Below are 14779 nucleotides of genomic sequence, written 5' to 3' on the forward strand. Positions count from 1 at the left end.
ACAGATAAAAAAAGAGCCCATCCATACCCTCATAGTGTCCCTTTAGTTTTTTCAAAAAGCAAAAGTCCAACAACTGCCACAGCCTATCATATTTGGCTATCCTTAAATTAGTATATACTTATATTTAGCCCTGGCCGGTTGGCTCAGCGGTAGAGCGTCGGCCTGGCGTGAGGAGGACCAGGGTTCGATTCCCGGCCAGGGCACATAGGAGAAGTGCCCATTTGCTTCTCCCCCCACCCCCTCCTTCCTCTCTGTCTCTCTCTTCCCCGCCCGCAGCCAAAGCTCCATTGGAGCAAAGATGGCCCAGGCGCTGGGGATGGCTCCTTGGCCTCTGCCCCAGGTGCTAGAGTGGCTCTGGTCACGAAAGAGCGACGCCCCGGAGGGGCAGAGCTTCGCCCCTGATGGGCGTGCCGGGTGGATCCCTGTCGGGTGCATGCAGGAGTCTGTCTGACTGTCTCTCCCCGTTTCCAGTTTCAGAAAAATACAAAAAAAAAATAGTATATACTTATATTTACCTATCCAGCTCCATTTAAAGAATCTCTTCAGCTCCAAGCAACCTTAGATATTTTGAATATTACAAAGACTTCTTATATACAAATATTAGTGCACTTTTTCTTCTGCGTGGAAACCTATGCTTAATTTCTCCTCTGTGTTCATGTGTCATAATTTTTCAAAAATCAACTCATGACATCATCTCAAAGATACCTTCTATTAACTCCAAAATTATGAAATTATTTATTTTTTAAACACCTGCTCACCTGTATCCTAACACTTACAACACATTATTAAAATAACTTGTTTGTTTAACTACTCTTTAAGACTTCAAGTTCCATAAATAATACAATCTGATTCAATTTTGCAGTAAAACATTCTAAGGCAATATTTGGTGTTGAATAACTATCTCCATAAAAGAAGAATAATGCATCATTATCAAATATTCATTTGACCTTCAGCTAAGAGGAAAAATTGTCCTGAGTTACAAGCAATATACAAATTTCTCTAAGATACTTTTTTGGTTAATTGCCTTTTTCATGCATTTTCACTGAAACATTTAAATTGTAAGGTTTGACGTTTTAATTTTTTCTATGTAAGTATATTTATTTCATTTTATTCACTTATTTATTAATTAATATTTAACAAAACTTTTTTTGAGCATTTACTTTGTGTTATAATCAAAGCCACCTTTATATCACTAAATGAAACAGTTGTTGGCAGAAAGGAACTCAGTAGGTAAACAAAAAAATTAAATGAAGTATTAATGCTCTAATACAAGTAACGATGTGGAAGAATACATTTTAGCAGGTTAGGAACTAAAGATAATATTCCAGATGAAGAAAACAGCATGTGGAAAACTATTGAAAGTAACTTAGATCATGGTGCATTTTGAAATTACACATTGTCAAATAAAGTTTCCTGCCTTTTCAGATATAGATCAGATTGTCTAACACCCAATTTTAAATTCTGCAGAGATTTTAAAATCTTTGTAAAAAGATTTCAGTGTGTTTCTTGGGTCAGTGGGTAAAAACTTAATGGTTAATACTGACTCCAAAATCCTGCTTTCTTATTTTCTGGATTATGTACATTTTACATGAATTCAAGTAACCACTGTCTCCAATTTCATATAAACTCTAAATGAAGAGAAAAGAACAGTTTCAGCACTTATAGGAGGTAGTTTGATCTGTTAGGAAAGGATGGGGTGGTCCAGTGGTGAGATTCAAATAATCTGACAACGGGTTCTCTGCCCTAATGACTGTTCTAAGTATAAAAAAGTGATATACCAAGAGGTAGCTTATTATTTAATGCATTTAATACTTCAACAAGAACAATAAAAGAGGTACACGAAACTAGATTATAAGAAAAAGTTTTAAAATAGTAATGAAAGAATATTAAAGAATACTTGACAAAAAACAATAAAACTATTATTTAAGATAGTTACATATTGCTTCTTGATTGGCATCCTCACTTGCAATTTTTGTCATCTATGGAAGAAATGAACATTACTATGGGAGCTGAGAATACACTGTTGCACAGATGAATGTTAAAAAAGAGTAAGGGATGTAAATTTGTGATTTCCACATCGGGTGGCTGCCCAGTCACCCACCTTAGAGAGATCCCTGATTGCAAGTGCCATTTTAACTACTGGTTTGCTGAACTCAACAAAAGATTAGTTATTTGCTCTGCCTAACTGGTATGAATTGGCTGAATCCCTCCACTGGGGTAGAATATATCAGCGGCAGGCAAACGACCTGCAGCTGAATATTATTCTTATCCAGTTGCTTAGGGTTTTGTTTTTATTCCTGACTTCATTACACACCATCAACCATATGTTTTTCTCCTCTTCCGGCTTCCTGCTTTCTGCTTCCCCTCTCTTTTCCACCCACCTGTTCTCTTTCTTGAATGATCTTAAAAGCACTATCGTTTCAGTATATCATATATTTGCATGGTAACTCATCGCATTCTATCTTACCACCAACCTTGTCTCACTTTATTACTGACAAACATAGATTCAGTTTGATTTTCTTTTACTTTTATCAAAAAAGTGTAATAAATCATTAGTTACTAGAAATAGTTTTTTACTGATATAATGCGGTCTATGTTTTCATAGTAGCCCCCAAATAGGGTGATTCAATTCAAAAAACAGCAAGCAGAAGCAACATTGTATATCAGGGGTCAGGAACCTATGGCCCGCGAGCCAGATGTGGGTTTTTTAATGGTTGCATCTGGTTCACAGACAAATCTTTAATAAAAAAAATAGTAACGTTAAAAATATAAAATATTCTCATGTATTACAATCCATTTATTTCCTACCATTCATGTTTATGGTTGCAGGTGACTGGAGCCAATCACAGCTGTCCTCTGGGACAACATCAAATTTTTATTGGATAATGTGTAAGGTACATGGGTCGTTGTATGGCTCTCATGAAATTACTTTTTTTTTTTTTTTTTTTACAGAGACAGAGAAAGAGTCAGAGAGAGGGATAGACAAGATAGACAGGGACAGACAGACAGGAATGGAGAGATGAGAAGCATCAATCATTAGTTTTTTGTTGTGCATTGCAACACCTTAGTTGTTCATTGATTGCTTTCTCATATGTGCCTTGACCACGGGCCTTCAGCAGACCGAGTAACCCCTTGCTCAAGCCAGCGACCTTGGGTCCAAGCTGGTGAGCTTTTGCTCAAACCAGATGAGCCCGTGCTCAAGCTGGCAACGTTCAGGTCTCGAACCAGGGTCCTCCGCATCCCAATCTGATGCTCCATCCACTGCGCCACCACCTGGTCAGGCGGAATTACATTTTAAAATATGTGGCGTTCATGGCTCTCAGCCAAAAATGTTCCCGACCCTTCTTGTTTATAAAAATGACCTTCATGACTAGGTTAAATTACTAACAACCAACAACCAGGGAGAAAAAAAAGATTTTCTTACTTTTTTTTTTGTCAAATCTGTATATTGTATTTCCTCTTTTTAATTGGAATTGCATTTGTTGGGTTTTAATCAAATCTATCTGATCCTGTGCAGTCTGTCTCTTGCTGATTTTAATTCTGCCTCTTTCATAGTGTCTCCTCTGTTTTCCAGTTCCCTGCTTTGGATTTGTTTCTTTATTATACCACATTTAGATGCTTCCTGTCAGTGAAGGCATGGATTAGATTTCCATTCTTATGCAGATGACACTTAGATGTATTTGAAGATTAGTCCTAAGTATTAGTCCACTTCTGACATTTTATCAGCTTCTCATGAAGACATAGAGACTAGGATGTTCATTTGAATGTTATTAAACTGAACTACTTACTGATAGTTTCAGACACTGATTTAAATAAGTCTTATCATTCACCTTCAGACGTGTATGTATATGTGTGTTTCATGACCAACAATCAGCAGCCTGAATTTTAAGTGATTCAGAGAACAGTTCTTTTCTATGCTTGTTTATCTGCATTTTAGTAAGTGTTCTTTGATATTTAGGTAAGGAATTCAGCATTTTCCAGGTATATTATTTACTGTATTAAGCAATTAAACTAAAATAACTGAATAAAATTCAAGCATGTTAGAAGTGTTATGATAATATTTAAGACATTATTTAAATCTACATTTTTATGTGTAGGTTGTTATAAATTCCAAGGTAGGATTTGAATTTAAAATATAAAAAACTTTCTGTGTGACTTTCAAAACTGTTAGGAATTTACTTCCCAGAAAGCACAAGACAAAGATAAAGTGTGATTGAACATAGTCCTTCAAAACATATGCCAAATGTCATGTAGAAAGATTAAAATTGTGATATTCAACTCATAAATCTGTATTTTATTTAATGGAATTCTGTTTTCAATGTGCAAACTCCATAGTTCCTTTTTATGCCCGTTCAGAGAGAACTCTATTTCCGGTGGTTTTCTTCTCACTTGTCCTATTTTCCTTTGTTCACTTTGATAATAGGTTTTTACAAAATTTTATGTATTTTTTTTCAGCAAATCTTTAACATCTGACTTGAAAATTTCCCAACTCTTTTCATTTTCTGAGCATTTTTTTCTTACTAGGTTACTAATTAAAAATATTTTACTTATTTATAAATTCTTTTTCATAACTTTGAAAGTATTTATTTTCTGTTTGAGCTAATAGAGTCTTTGTACCGCCTAGAATTTTTATCATAGAAATTATTTAATTTTCTAAGTTATTTTATTTCCTCGGTCATTTTTTCATAGTACACTGTTTTATATTCAAAGCACATATATTTGCCAATGTGGAGTGACTTTTTATTTATAATGTCCCTAAAGCATTTCAATTTAGCCATCTCTAATAATAATGATGATAACATACTAAATTTAAAAGATAATGTCTCATGAAATGTTGCCATGGAAATGGAAACTAGGTTATTGTGTGAAAATTTATCTCATTTTGATTAGAATGAGTTTATTGTTTATAAGGTTTCTATAAAAGCCATAGGAGAAAGACTCCCAGATTATTCTGGGAGGGAGGACGAAGCAAGGGACAGAACATAGAAATAAAACAATTTTCCTATGTCACTTTTTATAAATGACCTTTCCTGATCTATTACTCTCATAGCATTTTATAAATACAAATTTATCTCCCAGCTTAATATTTAGCTCTCCTTCTAGACTAGACCATAAAGTCCATGAGGCCAGGAATTTCAGCTGTCTTTTTACGTTGCCACGTCCAATGTCCAGCATTGCGTTTCAAACTGAATATCAACTCATTTAATATTTGTAGAATATGTAAATTTGAAGAATAAAAGTTTACAGCACTCAACTTTTACAAATGAAATACAAATATCAACTATTGAGTAGAATTCTTAGAATATTCAAATATCAGAAAAAATACATTGAAATATAAACATTCAATTCTTTTTCAGTGAAAAATTTGATTTAATATTTCACTGAACAAAAGTTCTTAACCAGTAGGTCACATTTGTTTCTAAACCTGAAACATATTTAATAAACAAATAATTAGAATATTAATTTTCTTTGGCATTAATCATATATTGCTATTTGGCATTAATTGATATTAATTCTATGAAATATAAGATAAAAGTCTTAAGATCAGTTTATATCATAGAGAGTTTTAAATGCATATTGAAGTTTCTAAAATACTAAATATGATTCTCTTATACAACCAACATTGAATATTTATAACAGATACTGTGCTCACTTCACTACCTGAAAAACAAAATAAATTTACATTTTTAAACTTATAATTCAGTTGCTGGATACACTGTCACTACTTTATTATTTCCTCTTCCCAAATTTAGTCACAGGAAACATTTTTTGCCACCTGGAGAAAAAGAAAATAATTAAAAGCAATCCACCAAAAACCCTACTTTGTGCTTCAACTCAAATGACATGATAAAAACACAAGCCTGTTGCAAAGTATAGATGGTAATGATAAAGTTAAAATACCAATGGTGGTGGTTGGGCAAAGAAGAGTTAGCAAGAAATTGTGGGTAGCGCTTGCCCTAACTAATCTCTGTGAGACTAGGAACAGTTCCCTTTCACATCTGGAAAGTAGCCACACCTTGTATCTCCATGTTCAGTTACCGGTAGAAGTTGTCCATCATCAGGTGCCAACATATATCCATTTCCAGTCATTTCCTATTTGTCCCTAACAATATTTTTTCTCTTGCATCACAGTGCCCCATCAGAAACCATTAAACAAATGAGTCTCTTGTTAGGACATTTGCCATGGTCTTAGCCTTTCTGGCAAGGTATACTTCACAAAGTTTGAATTATTAATCCTTACTTATTATGACATAGTTATACCTTATTAGAATATCTCATTTTTTTAAGGTGCAAGTTAGAGACTCTAGGAGGAACAGAAATTCTACTAAGTTGAATTTGTACACTATTTCTTGAGTAACAGAAGAAATATAGTTTATACCATAGTCAATGCCCAGTGACTCTCAGAGATAATGTAGCATTGTTAGTTTTTATCCTCATCTCTATCTGATAAGCAAAGAAGTAACTATATATTGAAAGATAGAAATGGAAACACTTTTGCTAGGTTAAGACTACAGTGTTTCCCAACCCATAGTTGAAAAACATATTATAAATATAATTTAATTTAAATTGATTTTTATGGTCAAGCCATCATTTTCCATGTTTCATATGTCATCAAATTATAAATATTTTAGTAACAACAAGGCTCTTTCCCTGAGCTAGTAAAAACCTCATTGGGCAAAATTATAACATCCACACTGTACTAACCTTATTGTACCTATTCGTAGAAGCCATTAAGAGCACGTAGATAACTACATAATATAATCATATAATTATTTTATGCCTACCAGACCATTATATAGCCTGTCTAAGTGTACAAGGGAAAGAACCAAGATCAAGATGGCTTGGATTTGCTCGATGCCACCATCAAGTAAGTTGAAGAAGTAGGGATAATTGATGATCCACAAACAGAAGCTATTTAGACTTTATCCTAATGATTCCTTAAAGATATGGATATAACAAAGAAATATATATTTCTGGAAATATTCCAGCATATCTCAGAAAGTTTAGAGCATTAGACAATAGGATTTAGTTTTCCACAAAACTGTTAGTACATCCACAGTGGATGGGCATCAAGTTCACCAAAAGGTGGTAGCTTGAATTGCCACTATATACAAAGAGAAAAAAAGAAAGATACCAAAAAAAATTAAAAAATTTGTTATGACTCTCATTATTTTAATCATTTGTTTATTTATCCACTTATATATTTATTAACTACCATATATCTGGCACTGTTCTGGGCACTGGAGACACCATGGTGGACAAAACCAAGTCTTTGCTCTCATAAAGTTGTTAATCTAAAATGGTAAAAAGAGAAAATAAACAAGGGTGTATATGTACATATATACATGTATGCACACAAATATATAAATACATACACATGTGTGTATTCTTGTGTATAAAGATGGATATAAAACACATACACCTAAAAAATTAAACTTCTTCAAAACCAAAACCTATCATTTTAAGTGGTTACTCTTTGGTTTGGATGATGAGAAACAGACAAGAAAACAACATATATACAGGACTTTTTTTTTTTTTACCTGTCATCTTCTGAGGCTTTTTTTCCCCATTATTTTTATATGAATTAAAGGCATTTTCAAAAGGAATATTTCTCATTATGAAACATACTTATAAGAATTCTTTATCAGCATGTAGAGAACACTTATTTGACAGTTCATTTTAGAGCTGTGGCCTAACAACTTGGATATTTGGTCCTTTACTAAACATTCCCCCATCACGAAAGCCACTGCAGTTGGAGTTAATGACAAAGATAATAAACAAGGCCTTGTTCACAAAAAAGATTTTAAGTGTGTATACATTTTTAAAAAAGTATGCTAGAGAATTACTAAGTAGCAAGTACCACTCAAAGACGCAGGGTGTTCCTTCAGAAAGCTCTTTCTACTAACTTCAAACCAATCATTTGATTGCTATAAAATTTGTATTATAATATTTTATATAATTATAAAAATATTTATAAATACATTTATAAATATATAAAAATAATTTTATATAATTATTAAAATATTTATAAGTACATTTTGTATCAGATCAGTAGCACCTAAGCACCTTTATAGATATGCTATTCAAATAATGTTCTGTGGGTACTATTATCCATTACAGAACCCTGAGTGGGAGAAATGGGAACATTTCCTATAGAAATAAGTGGCGTATCAGTGTGGTTTTGTTTAAATGGATCACACTTCTGCAGGCAAATCAAGAAAGAATTATATTTTAGACTTTGAGAATTTTATAGTATAAGTGGAAAACTATAAAGGGCATAGTGGTTTAAAAGAGAGGGAGAATCCTTTTCTGGTAGAAGTTGAGTATGTGGCTATATAGTTGAGTATGGCAGGAAATTATATTGGAAAAGCAATCTAGGTTGTCAGAGGAATAATTTTATATTCTACATTAGCCAGTTTTAATTTACCTTATAGAAAACAAGTGATCATGATTTTATGCCATTAGGTCAAAATTATCAAATCTATATTTTAGATAGAGAAATATAGTAACACTAATGAAAATGAAACAGAAATATAAAATGGAGTATTGGAAGGAGTTAAATCATTATTTCTAGTCCAGGAGAAAAGTGATGATGAAACAATCATTAGGTTTCAGAAAGAGAAGAAAATGAGAAAAACAAGATGTGTCAGGAGAGGAGTACATAGGTCTTTAGGAGTTTATGCATGTATGAGAGAGGTAAAGTGATTAAATAAGAAAAATTTCTTTCTTATTTCTTTAAGTGAGAGGCATGGAGGCAGAGACAGACTCCTGAATGCACGCTGACTGGGATCCACTTGGAAAGCCTCCTACCCAGGGATGCTCTGCCCATCTGGGGCTACTGCTTTGTTGCTCTGCCCATCTGGGGCTACTGCTTTGGAGCTATTTTAGCACCTGAGTGGAGGCCATGGAGCCATCCTCAGCACCCGGGGCAAACTTTGCTTGAGCCATTTAAGCTATAGCTATGAGAGAGAAAGAGAGAGAGAGAGAGAGAGAGAGATAGTAGAGAAGAGGAGGGGGAGTGGTAGAGAAGCAAATGGTTGATTCTCCTGTGTGCCCTGATTGTAATTCAAACCCAGAACTTCCACACATGGGCCAACACTTTACCACTGAGCCAACTGGCCAGGGCTAGATAAGAAAGGTTTAATTAAAAGCATTTTAAGATATTTCCTAGGCAGTCTAGCAAACAGAAAATTACTCTAGAAGTCAAGAGAGATGGCAAAATTGATGTAGATTTCAGTTATCAACACATAAGTGACCATTGTAGAAGTGAATTAGATTAACTGTTCAGAGAAATCATTTCACAGAGAAAATAAGCCATTCAGTCAATTTATAATCATAATACTTAAGCATCAGATGAAAAAATAAAGCCAAAACATAGGGTATGGGACATAACTATTTTAAACAAAAATAAAAATTAAGATACATCAGGACTGTGTAAGGGAAGGCAGAGAATTTCAAATGAAGTTTTTAATACTTTTATTTTTTATTCTATTTTTTTGAATTTTTTTCTGAAGTTGGAAACAGAGAGGTAGTCAGACAGACTCCCTCATGTGCCTGACCAGGATCCACCCGGCATGCCCACCAGGGGCATTGCTCTGCCCATCTGGGGCATTGCTCTGTTGCAACCAGAGCCATTCTAGTGCCTGAGGCAGAGGCCATAGAGCCATCCTCATTGCCCGGGCCTACTTTGCTCCATTGGAGCCTTGGCTGCGGGAGGGGAAGAGAGAGATAGAGAGGAAGGAGAGGGGGAGGGGTGGAGAAGCAGATGGGTGCTTCTCCTGTGTGCCCTGGCCTGGAATCGAACCAGGGACTCCTGCACGCCAGGCTGATGCTCTACCACTGAGCCAACCAGCCAGGGCCAGTTTTTAATACTTTTAATTACTTCTGGAAATCAAATAGAAAGAAAAAATGAAGAGATGGCTTTGGCCAGTTGGTTCCATGACAGAGTATCGGCCTGGCATGTGGATATCCCAGATTTGATTCCTGGTCAGGGAACATAGGAGAAACACCCATTTGCTTCTCCACCCCTCCCCATCTTGCTTCTCTCTCTCTCTCTTTTTCTCTTTCTCTCTTCCTCTCCTGCAGACATGGCTTGATTGGAGCGAGTTGGCCACAGGTGTTGAGGATGGCTCCATGGCCACTGCTTCAGGCACTAAAAAGAGCTCTGTTGCTAAGCAATGGAATAATAGCCCAGATGGGCAAAGCATCACCCCCTAGTGGGCTTGCCAGTTGGATCCTGGTTGGAGCACATGCAGGAATCTGTCTCTGCCTTCCCTCCTCTCACTGAATTAAAAAAGTTAAAAAGAAACATGAAGAGATATTATTAGATTTGGCAATTACATGATCACTGTTGGCCTTGAGAATGCAGTATCAACACGGATATGGGAAAAGTCAGACTGAAATGCTTTAACAGTGAATGAGGGAGAAGAAAATGAAGTAGTGAACATGGATGACTTATAAAAGGTTGTAATGTAATGACCTCATTTATATGTGAAATCTCATAGAAACAGAGTGTATATTGTCAGAGCTGAGGCTAGATAGTGTTAGGAGAAAGGGGAGATATTATTTAAAGAGAATAAATCTTCAGTTATAAAATGAACTGGTGATCTAATGTACAGTATGGTGACTATAGTTAATAATGCTGTTTTAACATATTGCTATGAGAGTATAAGAGATCTTAAATATTCTCACCCCATAAACATTTACACTAATAATAATTGTGTGAAATGATGGAGATGTTACCTAACTTTATTATTTGGCAGTATATATGAATCAAATCATCATGTTGTACATCTCAAACTTATACAATATTACATGTTAATTATAATTAATAAAGCTGGGGGAAAAAGAGCCAATTGTGAAATATTTAGAAATTTGTGAGTCCTTGATAGCCTTTAATAGCTCAGAATCAGCCAAGGTGGTACTATTTACACCATGTAGGAAAAAAAATTTAAAAAGTGTGAATGGAACAGAAGAAAATTAAATAATGAGCATACAAAACTTATAAGATGTTAGGCAATAAAGATTGTAATTAATGCTGAAAGAAGAAAAATACATTATTTTCTCTTGTTACAAAATAAGTTTTATTATTTAAAATTGTGAAATTGAACACAGATAAGATAAAATTAAATGTAACCACTAGATCACAAGAAATAAACTTTAAAGAAAAAGAAGGAAGTTAATCTCTTTTGTTAAGTAGAAGAAAAAGGACTTAAAGGAAATATTGAAACATTTAACAGTTGTAGGATTTTAAATTATATCAGTATAGCTCTTTGTATAGTCTGAGTGTCTAATTCAGAGTTCTAAGAACAGAAAGAGAAGTTTTAATATTGATGTCTCAGTTATGTTATAATGTGTCCTAAGATTCATAATAAATATAAATGAAAACCCTACCCTTGCAAGTGCTCAATCAATGGGAGGCTTTGCTTCTTTCTCTTTGTAGACTTTTGTTAACACAATATTGGATAAATATATATCTTTAATTAAACAAAGATATTTACAGTCAGAGGACATTTTATTATGCCTCACACTCTTATTCATCACTAGTTTTCAATTGCTGTTGCAAATATTGAGCTTGTGAACTTTAGTGTGTAAAAAACACCCACATTTGGTAAGTGAACATAATATGTATTTCAGTGTGGTTATAATTGTGCAATTTTGCCTTTAAAGTGTATTTGCAAGTTATTTCATTGCTATGATTTTGTATATGGTATATCCTCATCTTTTAAAATACAATTTCTCTTTTAGTTAAGACGTGCGGCTCTAATCTTCAGGGACCGAGCGGAACCTTTACATCTCCCAACTTTCCATTCCAGTATGACAGCAATGCACAGTGTGTCTGGGTCATCACAGCCGTGAATACAAACAAGGTAAGAAAATCATCCATGATAGAAAAGCATAATCATAGAGCCAAAGTTAAAGAGATTGTGGGGAAAGTGCTGTAAAGAAATTTAATATCTCAAATCAAGGACAGAAAAGGGAAAACTCAGGGACATGAACAACAAGGCAATGATTGCTAGGGGATGGGGGTGGAGGAGGGTATAGGTGTGATAAATAGTGAGGGACAAAGACTTGACTTGGGGGAGTGAACACACCATACAGTGTACAGAGATGTGCTGTAGAATTAGGCACCTGAAACCCGTATAATCATGTTAGGCAGTGTCACCCCAATAAATTCAATTAAAAAAGCAAATTGATATCAAAAGTATGATTTATGTAGCATTTTATACTTGTCCATTATATAGAATGTTAATTTATATAGGAAATTTGAAAAAAATAAATTTAAAATAATACATTTTTACTCCCAGTTACTAACATATATTTGTCAGCACATTAAACTTATAAATGAGTTTTCTGAGACATGTTTTTAAAGGTTGTAAGTATGGATTTATTTTCCAAAAAACAAGCCATGAATAATGGCTTTTCACTTCGTATCTTTTTTTTCTTAACATATTCAGGTATATCATATTTTTAAACAAAGCTGACTTTTAATGTTTCTCTACCGCCGTATGTCACACAGCTAGTCTTTATTATAAATAGTTGATTTTAATGTGCTCTGCACTAATAGAACTTTCATATTATAACATTTGAAAAGGTTAGGTTGTCTTTCTCTTTCACTAAGTGAGCAATACATCTAAATATGTATGTGCTACAACAATCCGAACAAAATTATAATCTGAATGAGTGTAAGAGCGAGAAGCTGAAAAATTAGCTAGTTTTATTTTCTGGCTTTATCTTCTTTCTTGTAAAAATATAGAGAGAATCATTTTACCTGCCCAACCTGTGTCATCAGTTCATTTCAATTTTTCAAATATTTATTTATTGATTACCTTCTCTGTGCAAATTATGAGTTGTTGAAAAAAATAAAAAAAAATAATGAAGTACTTGAAAAAATAAACTCAGGTTTATTGAACACTTAACATGCCATGTAAAATTTGCACCACTCTTTATAAATTACTTAATCTTCATAAAAATCCTCTGTGATGTGTTTGATTTCTGCATTTAACAGAGAGGCTAAATAATTTGTTTAAGATCACAAAAATATCAAAAGTCAGAGCTGTGTACTTTGTGTGTGCTATTTGCAAGGATATTACTCACACTAAGAGGTAAGGATCTTACACTAATAGAAGCATGAAGTGAGTATTAGTTCATTATAAAGTACGGAACAAACACATTGTATTAATCTTGCATGGAGATAGTAATCTTTTTGTGACACAGTAATTACCAATAATTGTCATCAAAATGTGGTAATGATTTTCTGTTCTATAGGATCTGCTCTGCTAAATTTAATTTATTCTCATTACTGAGTTACCTGAAGTTTCACAGAGGTTGTCACTTTTTTCCTTGTTTATCTTACTTAATCTCCCAAACTTTTATCTCTTCTTTCTCTCCCTAGAAAAAATTCAATTTATTTTCTAAGGAGGACATAATTACTTTCACTTCTTTGCTACTTCCATCAAATTGCTGACTGAGGACATTAATTTTTAACCTGTAGTTTACCTCTATTTTAAGAAAATCGATAGAAATTGGTTTTCAAACATTTTTAACTGTGACCGACAATTGGAATTACATTTTACATTGTGCTATTTTGTCCCAGATCACATACACACACACACAGTGCCAAAAAATAATATTATCTCTTACAACAAAAGTGTACTTCTTTGTTTCTTTAGATTTTCCACTGATTGGGAGGGGGGACAAAGGTGAGAGGGAGAGAAAGAGAAGAGAGAGAGAAGCATCAATTTGTTCCACTTACTTGTTCTACTTAGTTGTGTACTTCTCTGTTTTTTATTCCAATTTCCTGTAATCTGTTTATTTCTAAAATATTGATCATGCCTCACTAAATCAATTTCATGATTTCCTAACAAGTTATAACACATAATTTGAAAAATGCTTTCATAGATTATAATGTTAGAATCTCTTTTTGGAAGGCAATTGCTGGCATGAACCATGAGCACACAGCTCTCCTAGTTGGCATAATGCCCAATTAACCAACATTCTTAGTCCCTCAATATCTGTAATCGTCTTCAAAAATTATTGCTAAGATATATTTTTTTTAAGTTTGATTACTTGAAAAGAAATCATGGTGTTCTAAAGGTTCAAAGCAAATACATGATGGGTAGACAAAACTCTAAGACATGAAACTGGATAGAACTGGTTTCAAATCTCAGCTGTCCCACTTGACTAACTATACAATTTTAGGTAGGCATGGTCCTTAAGTCCTTCGAGCCACAGTTTTTTTTTTAATCTTTTACATATAAAAATACCATATTATAAAGTTATTTTACTGATTAGATAAGAAAACATGAAATGTCTGATTCAAAGTAGGATTACATTAAATGACATCAATTATTATTGCCAAATGTTGCCATCTTGTCAAGAAATATGCTGTTTCTCTTCAGTTATTTGTTAGATTTAATTTATATATTGATGCAGAACAACATTACTATATACTTTTTCCTTTCATATTTGATTATGTGGCTAAATTATTTATATGTAAGTGTGCCATATGCTAAAATATCAAACATTAAGTTATAGCCAGTTTTACTGATCAGTCTATAAACATTGCCATTACGCTTACTAAAAATAAAATATCTGATCATTACAATCTTAAAGTAATATGTACTTTTTAAAACCTCCTTCATTAAGCTTCTGTAAGGGGAATATTTTCTTTAATTATTGCATTTCAATAATAAGTACAATTGAGGGTTTCTCTATAATAATAAATTAAAATGTTAAGGTTGATACTTTAAATAACCTGATCATTGAATTAATTGTT

At 33.6% G+C, this 14779-nt stretch overlaps 1 protein-coding gene across 3 annotated transcripts in view; it reads left to right on the plus strand.

Annotated features, from left to right (window-relative positions):
- Positions 1 to 14779, plus strand: part of CSMD3 (CUB and Sushi multiple domains 3) — a 1246722-nt gene that overhangs the window by 611588 nt on the left and 620355 nt on the right. For all 3 annotated transcript variants that reach the window (XM_066265798.1, XM_066265799.1, XM_066265800.1), the window contains one exon: positions 11749 to 11870. In XM_066265798.1, coding sequence (XP_066121895.1) covers positions 11749 to 11870 — 122 coding nt within the window. The remainder of the gene's footprint in view (positions 1 to 11748; positions 11871 to 14779) is intronic.

Source organism: Saccopteryx bilineata, chromosome 3 (genome assembly GCF_036850765.1).
Source record: "Saccopteryx bilineata isolate mSacBil1 chromosome 3, mSacBil1_pri_phased_curated, whole genome shotgun sequence".
Lineage (NCBI taxonomy): Eukaryota > Metazoa > Chordata > Mammalia > Chiroptera > Emballonuridae > Saccopteryx > Saccopteryx bilineata.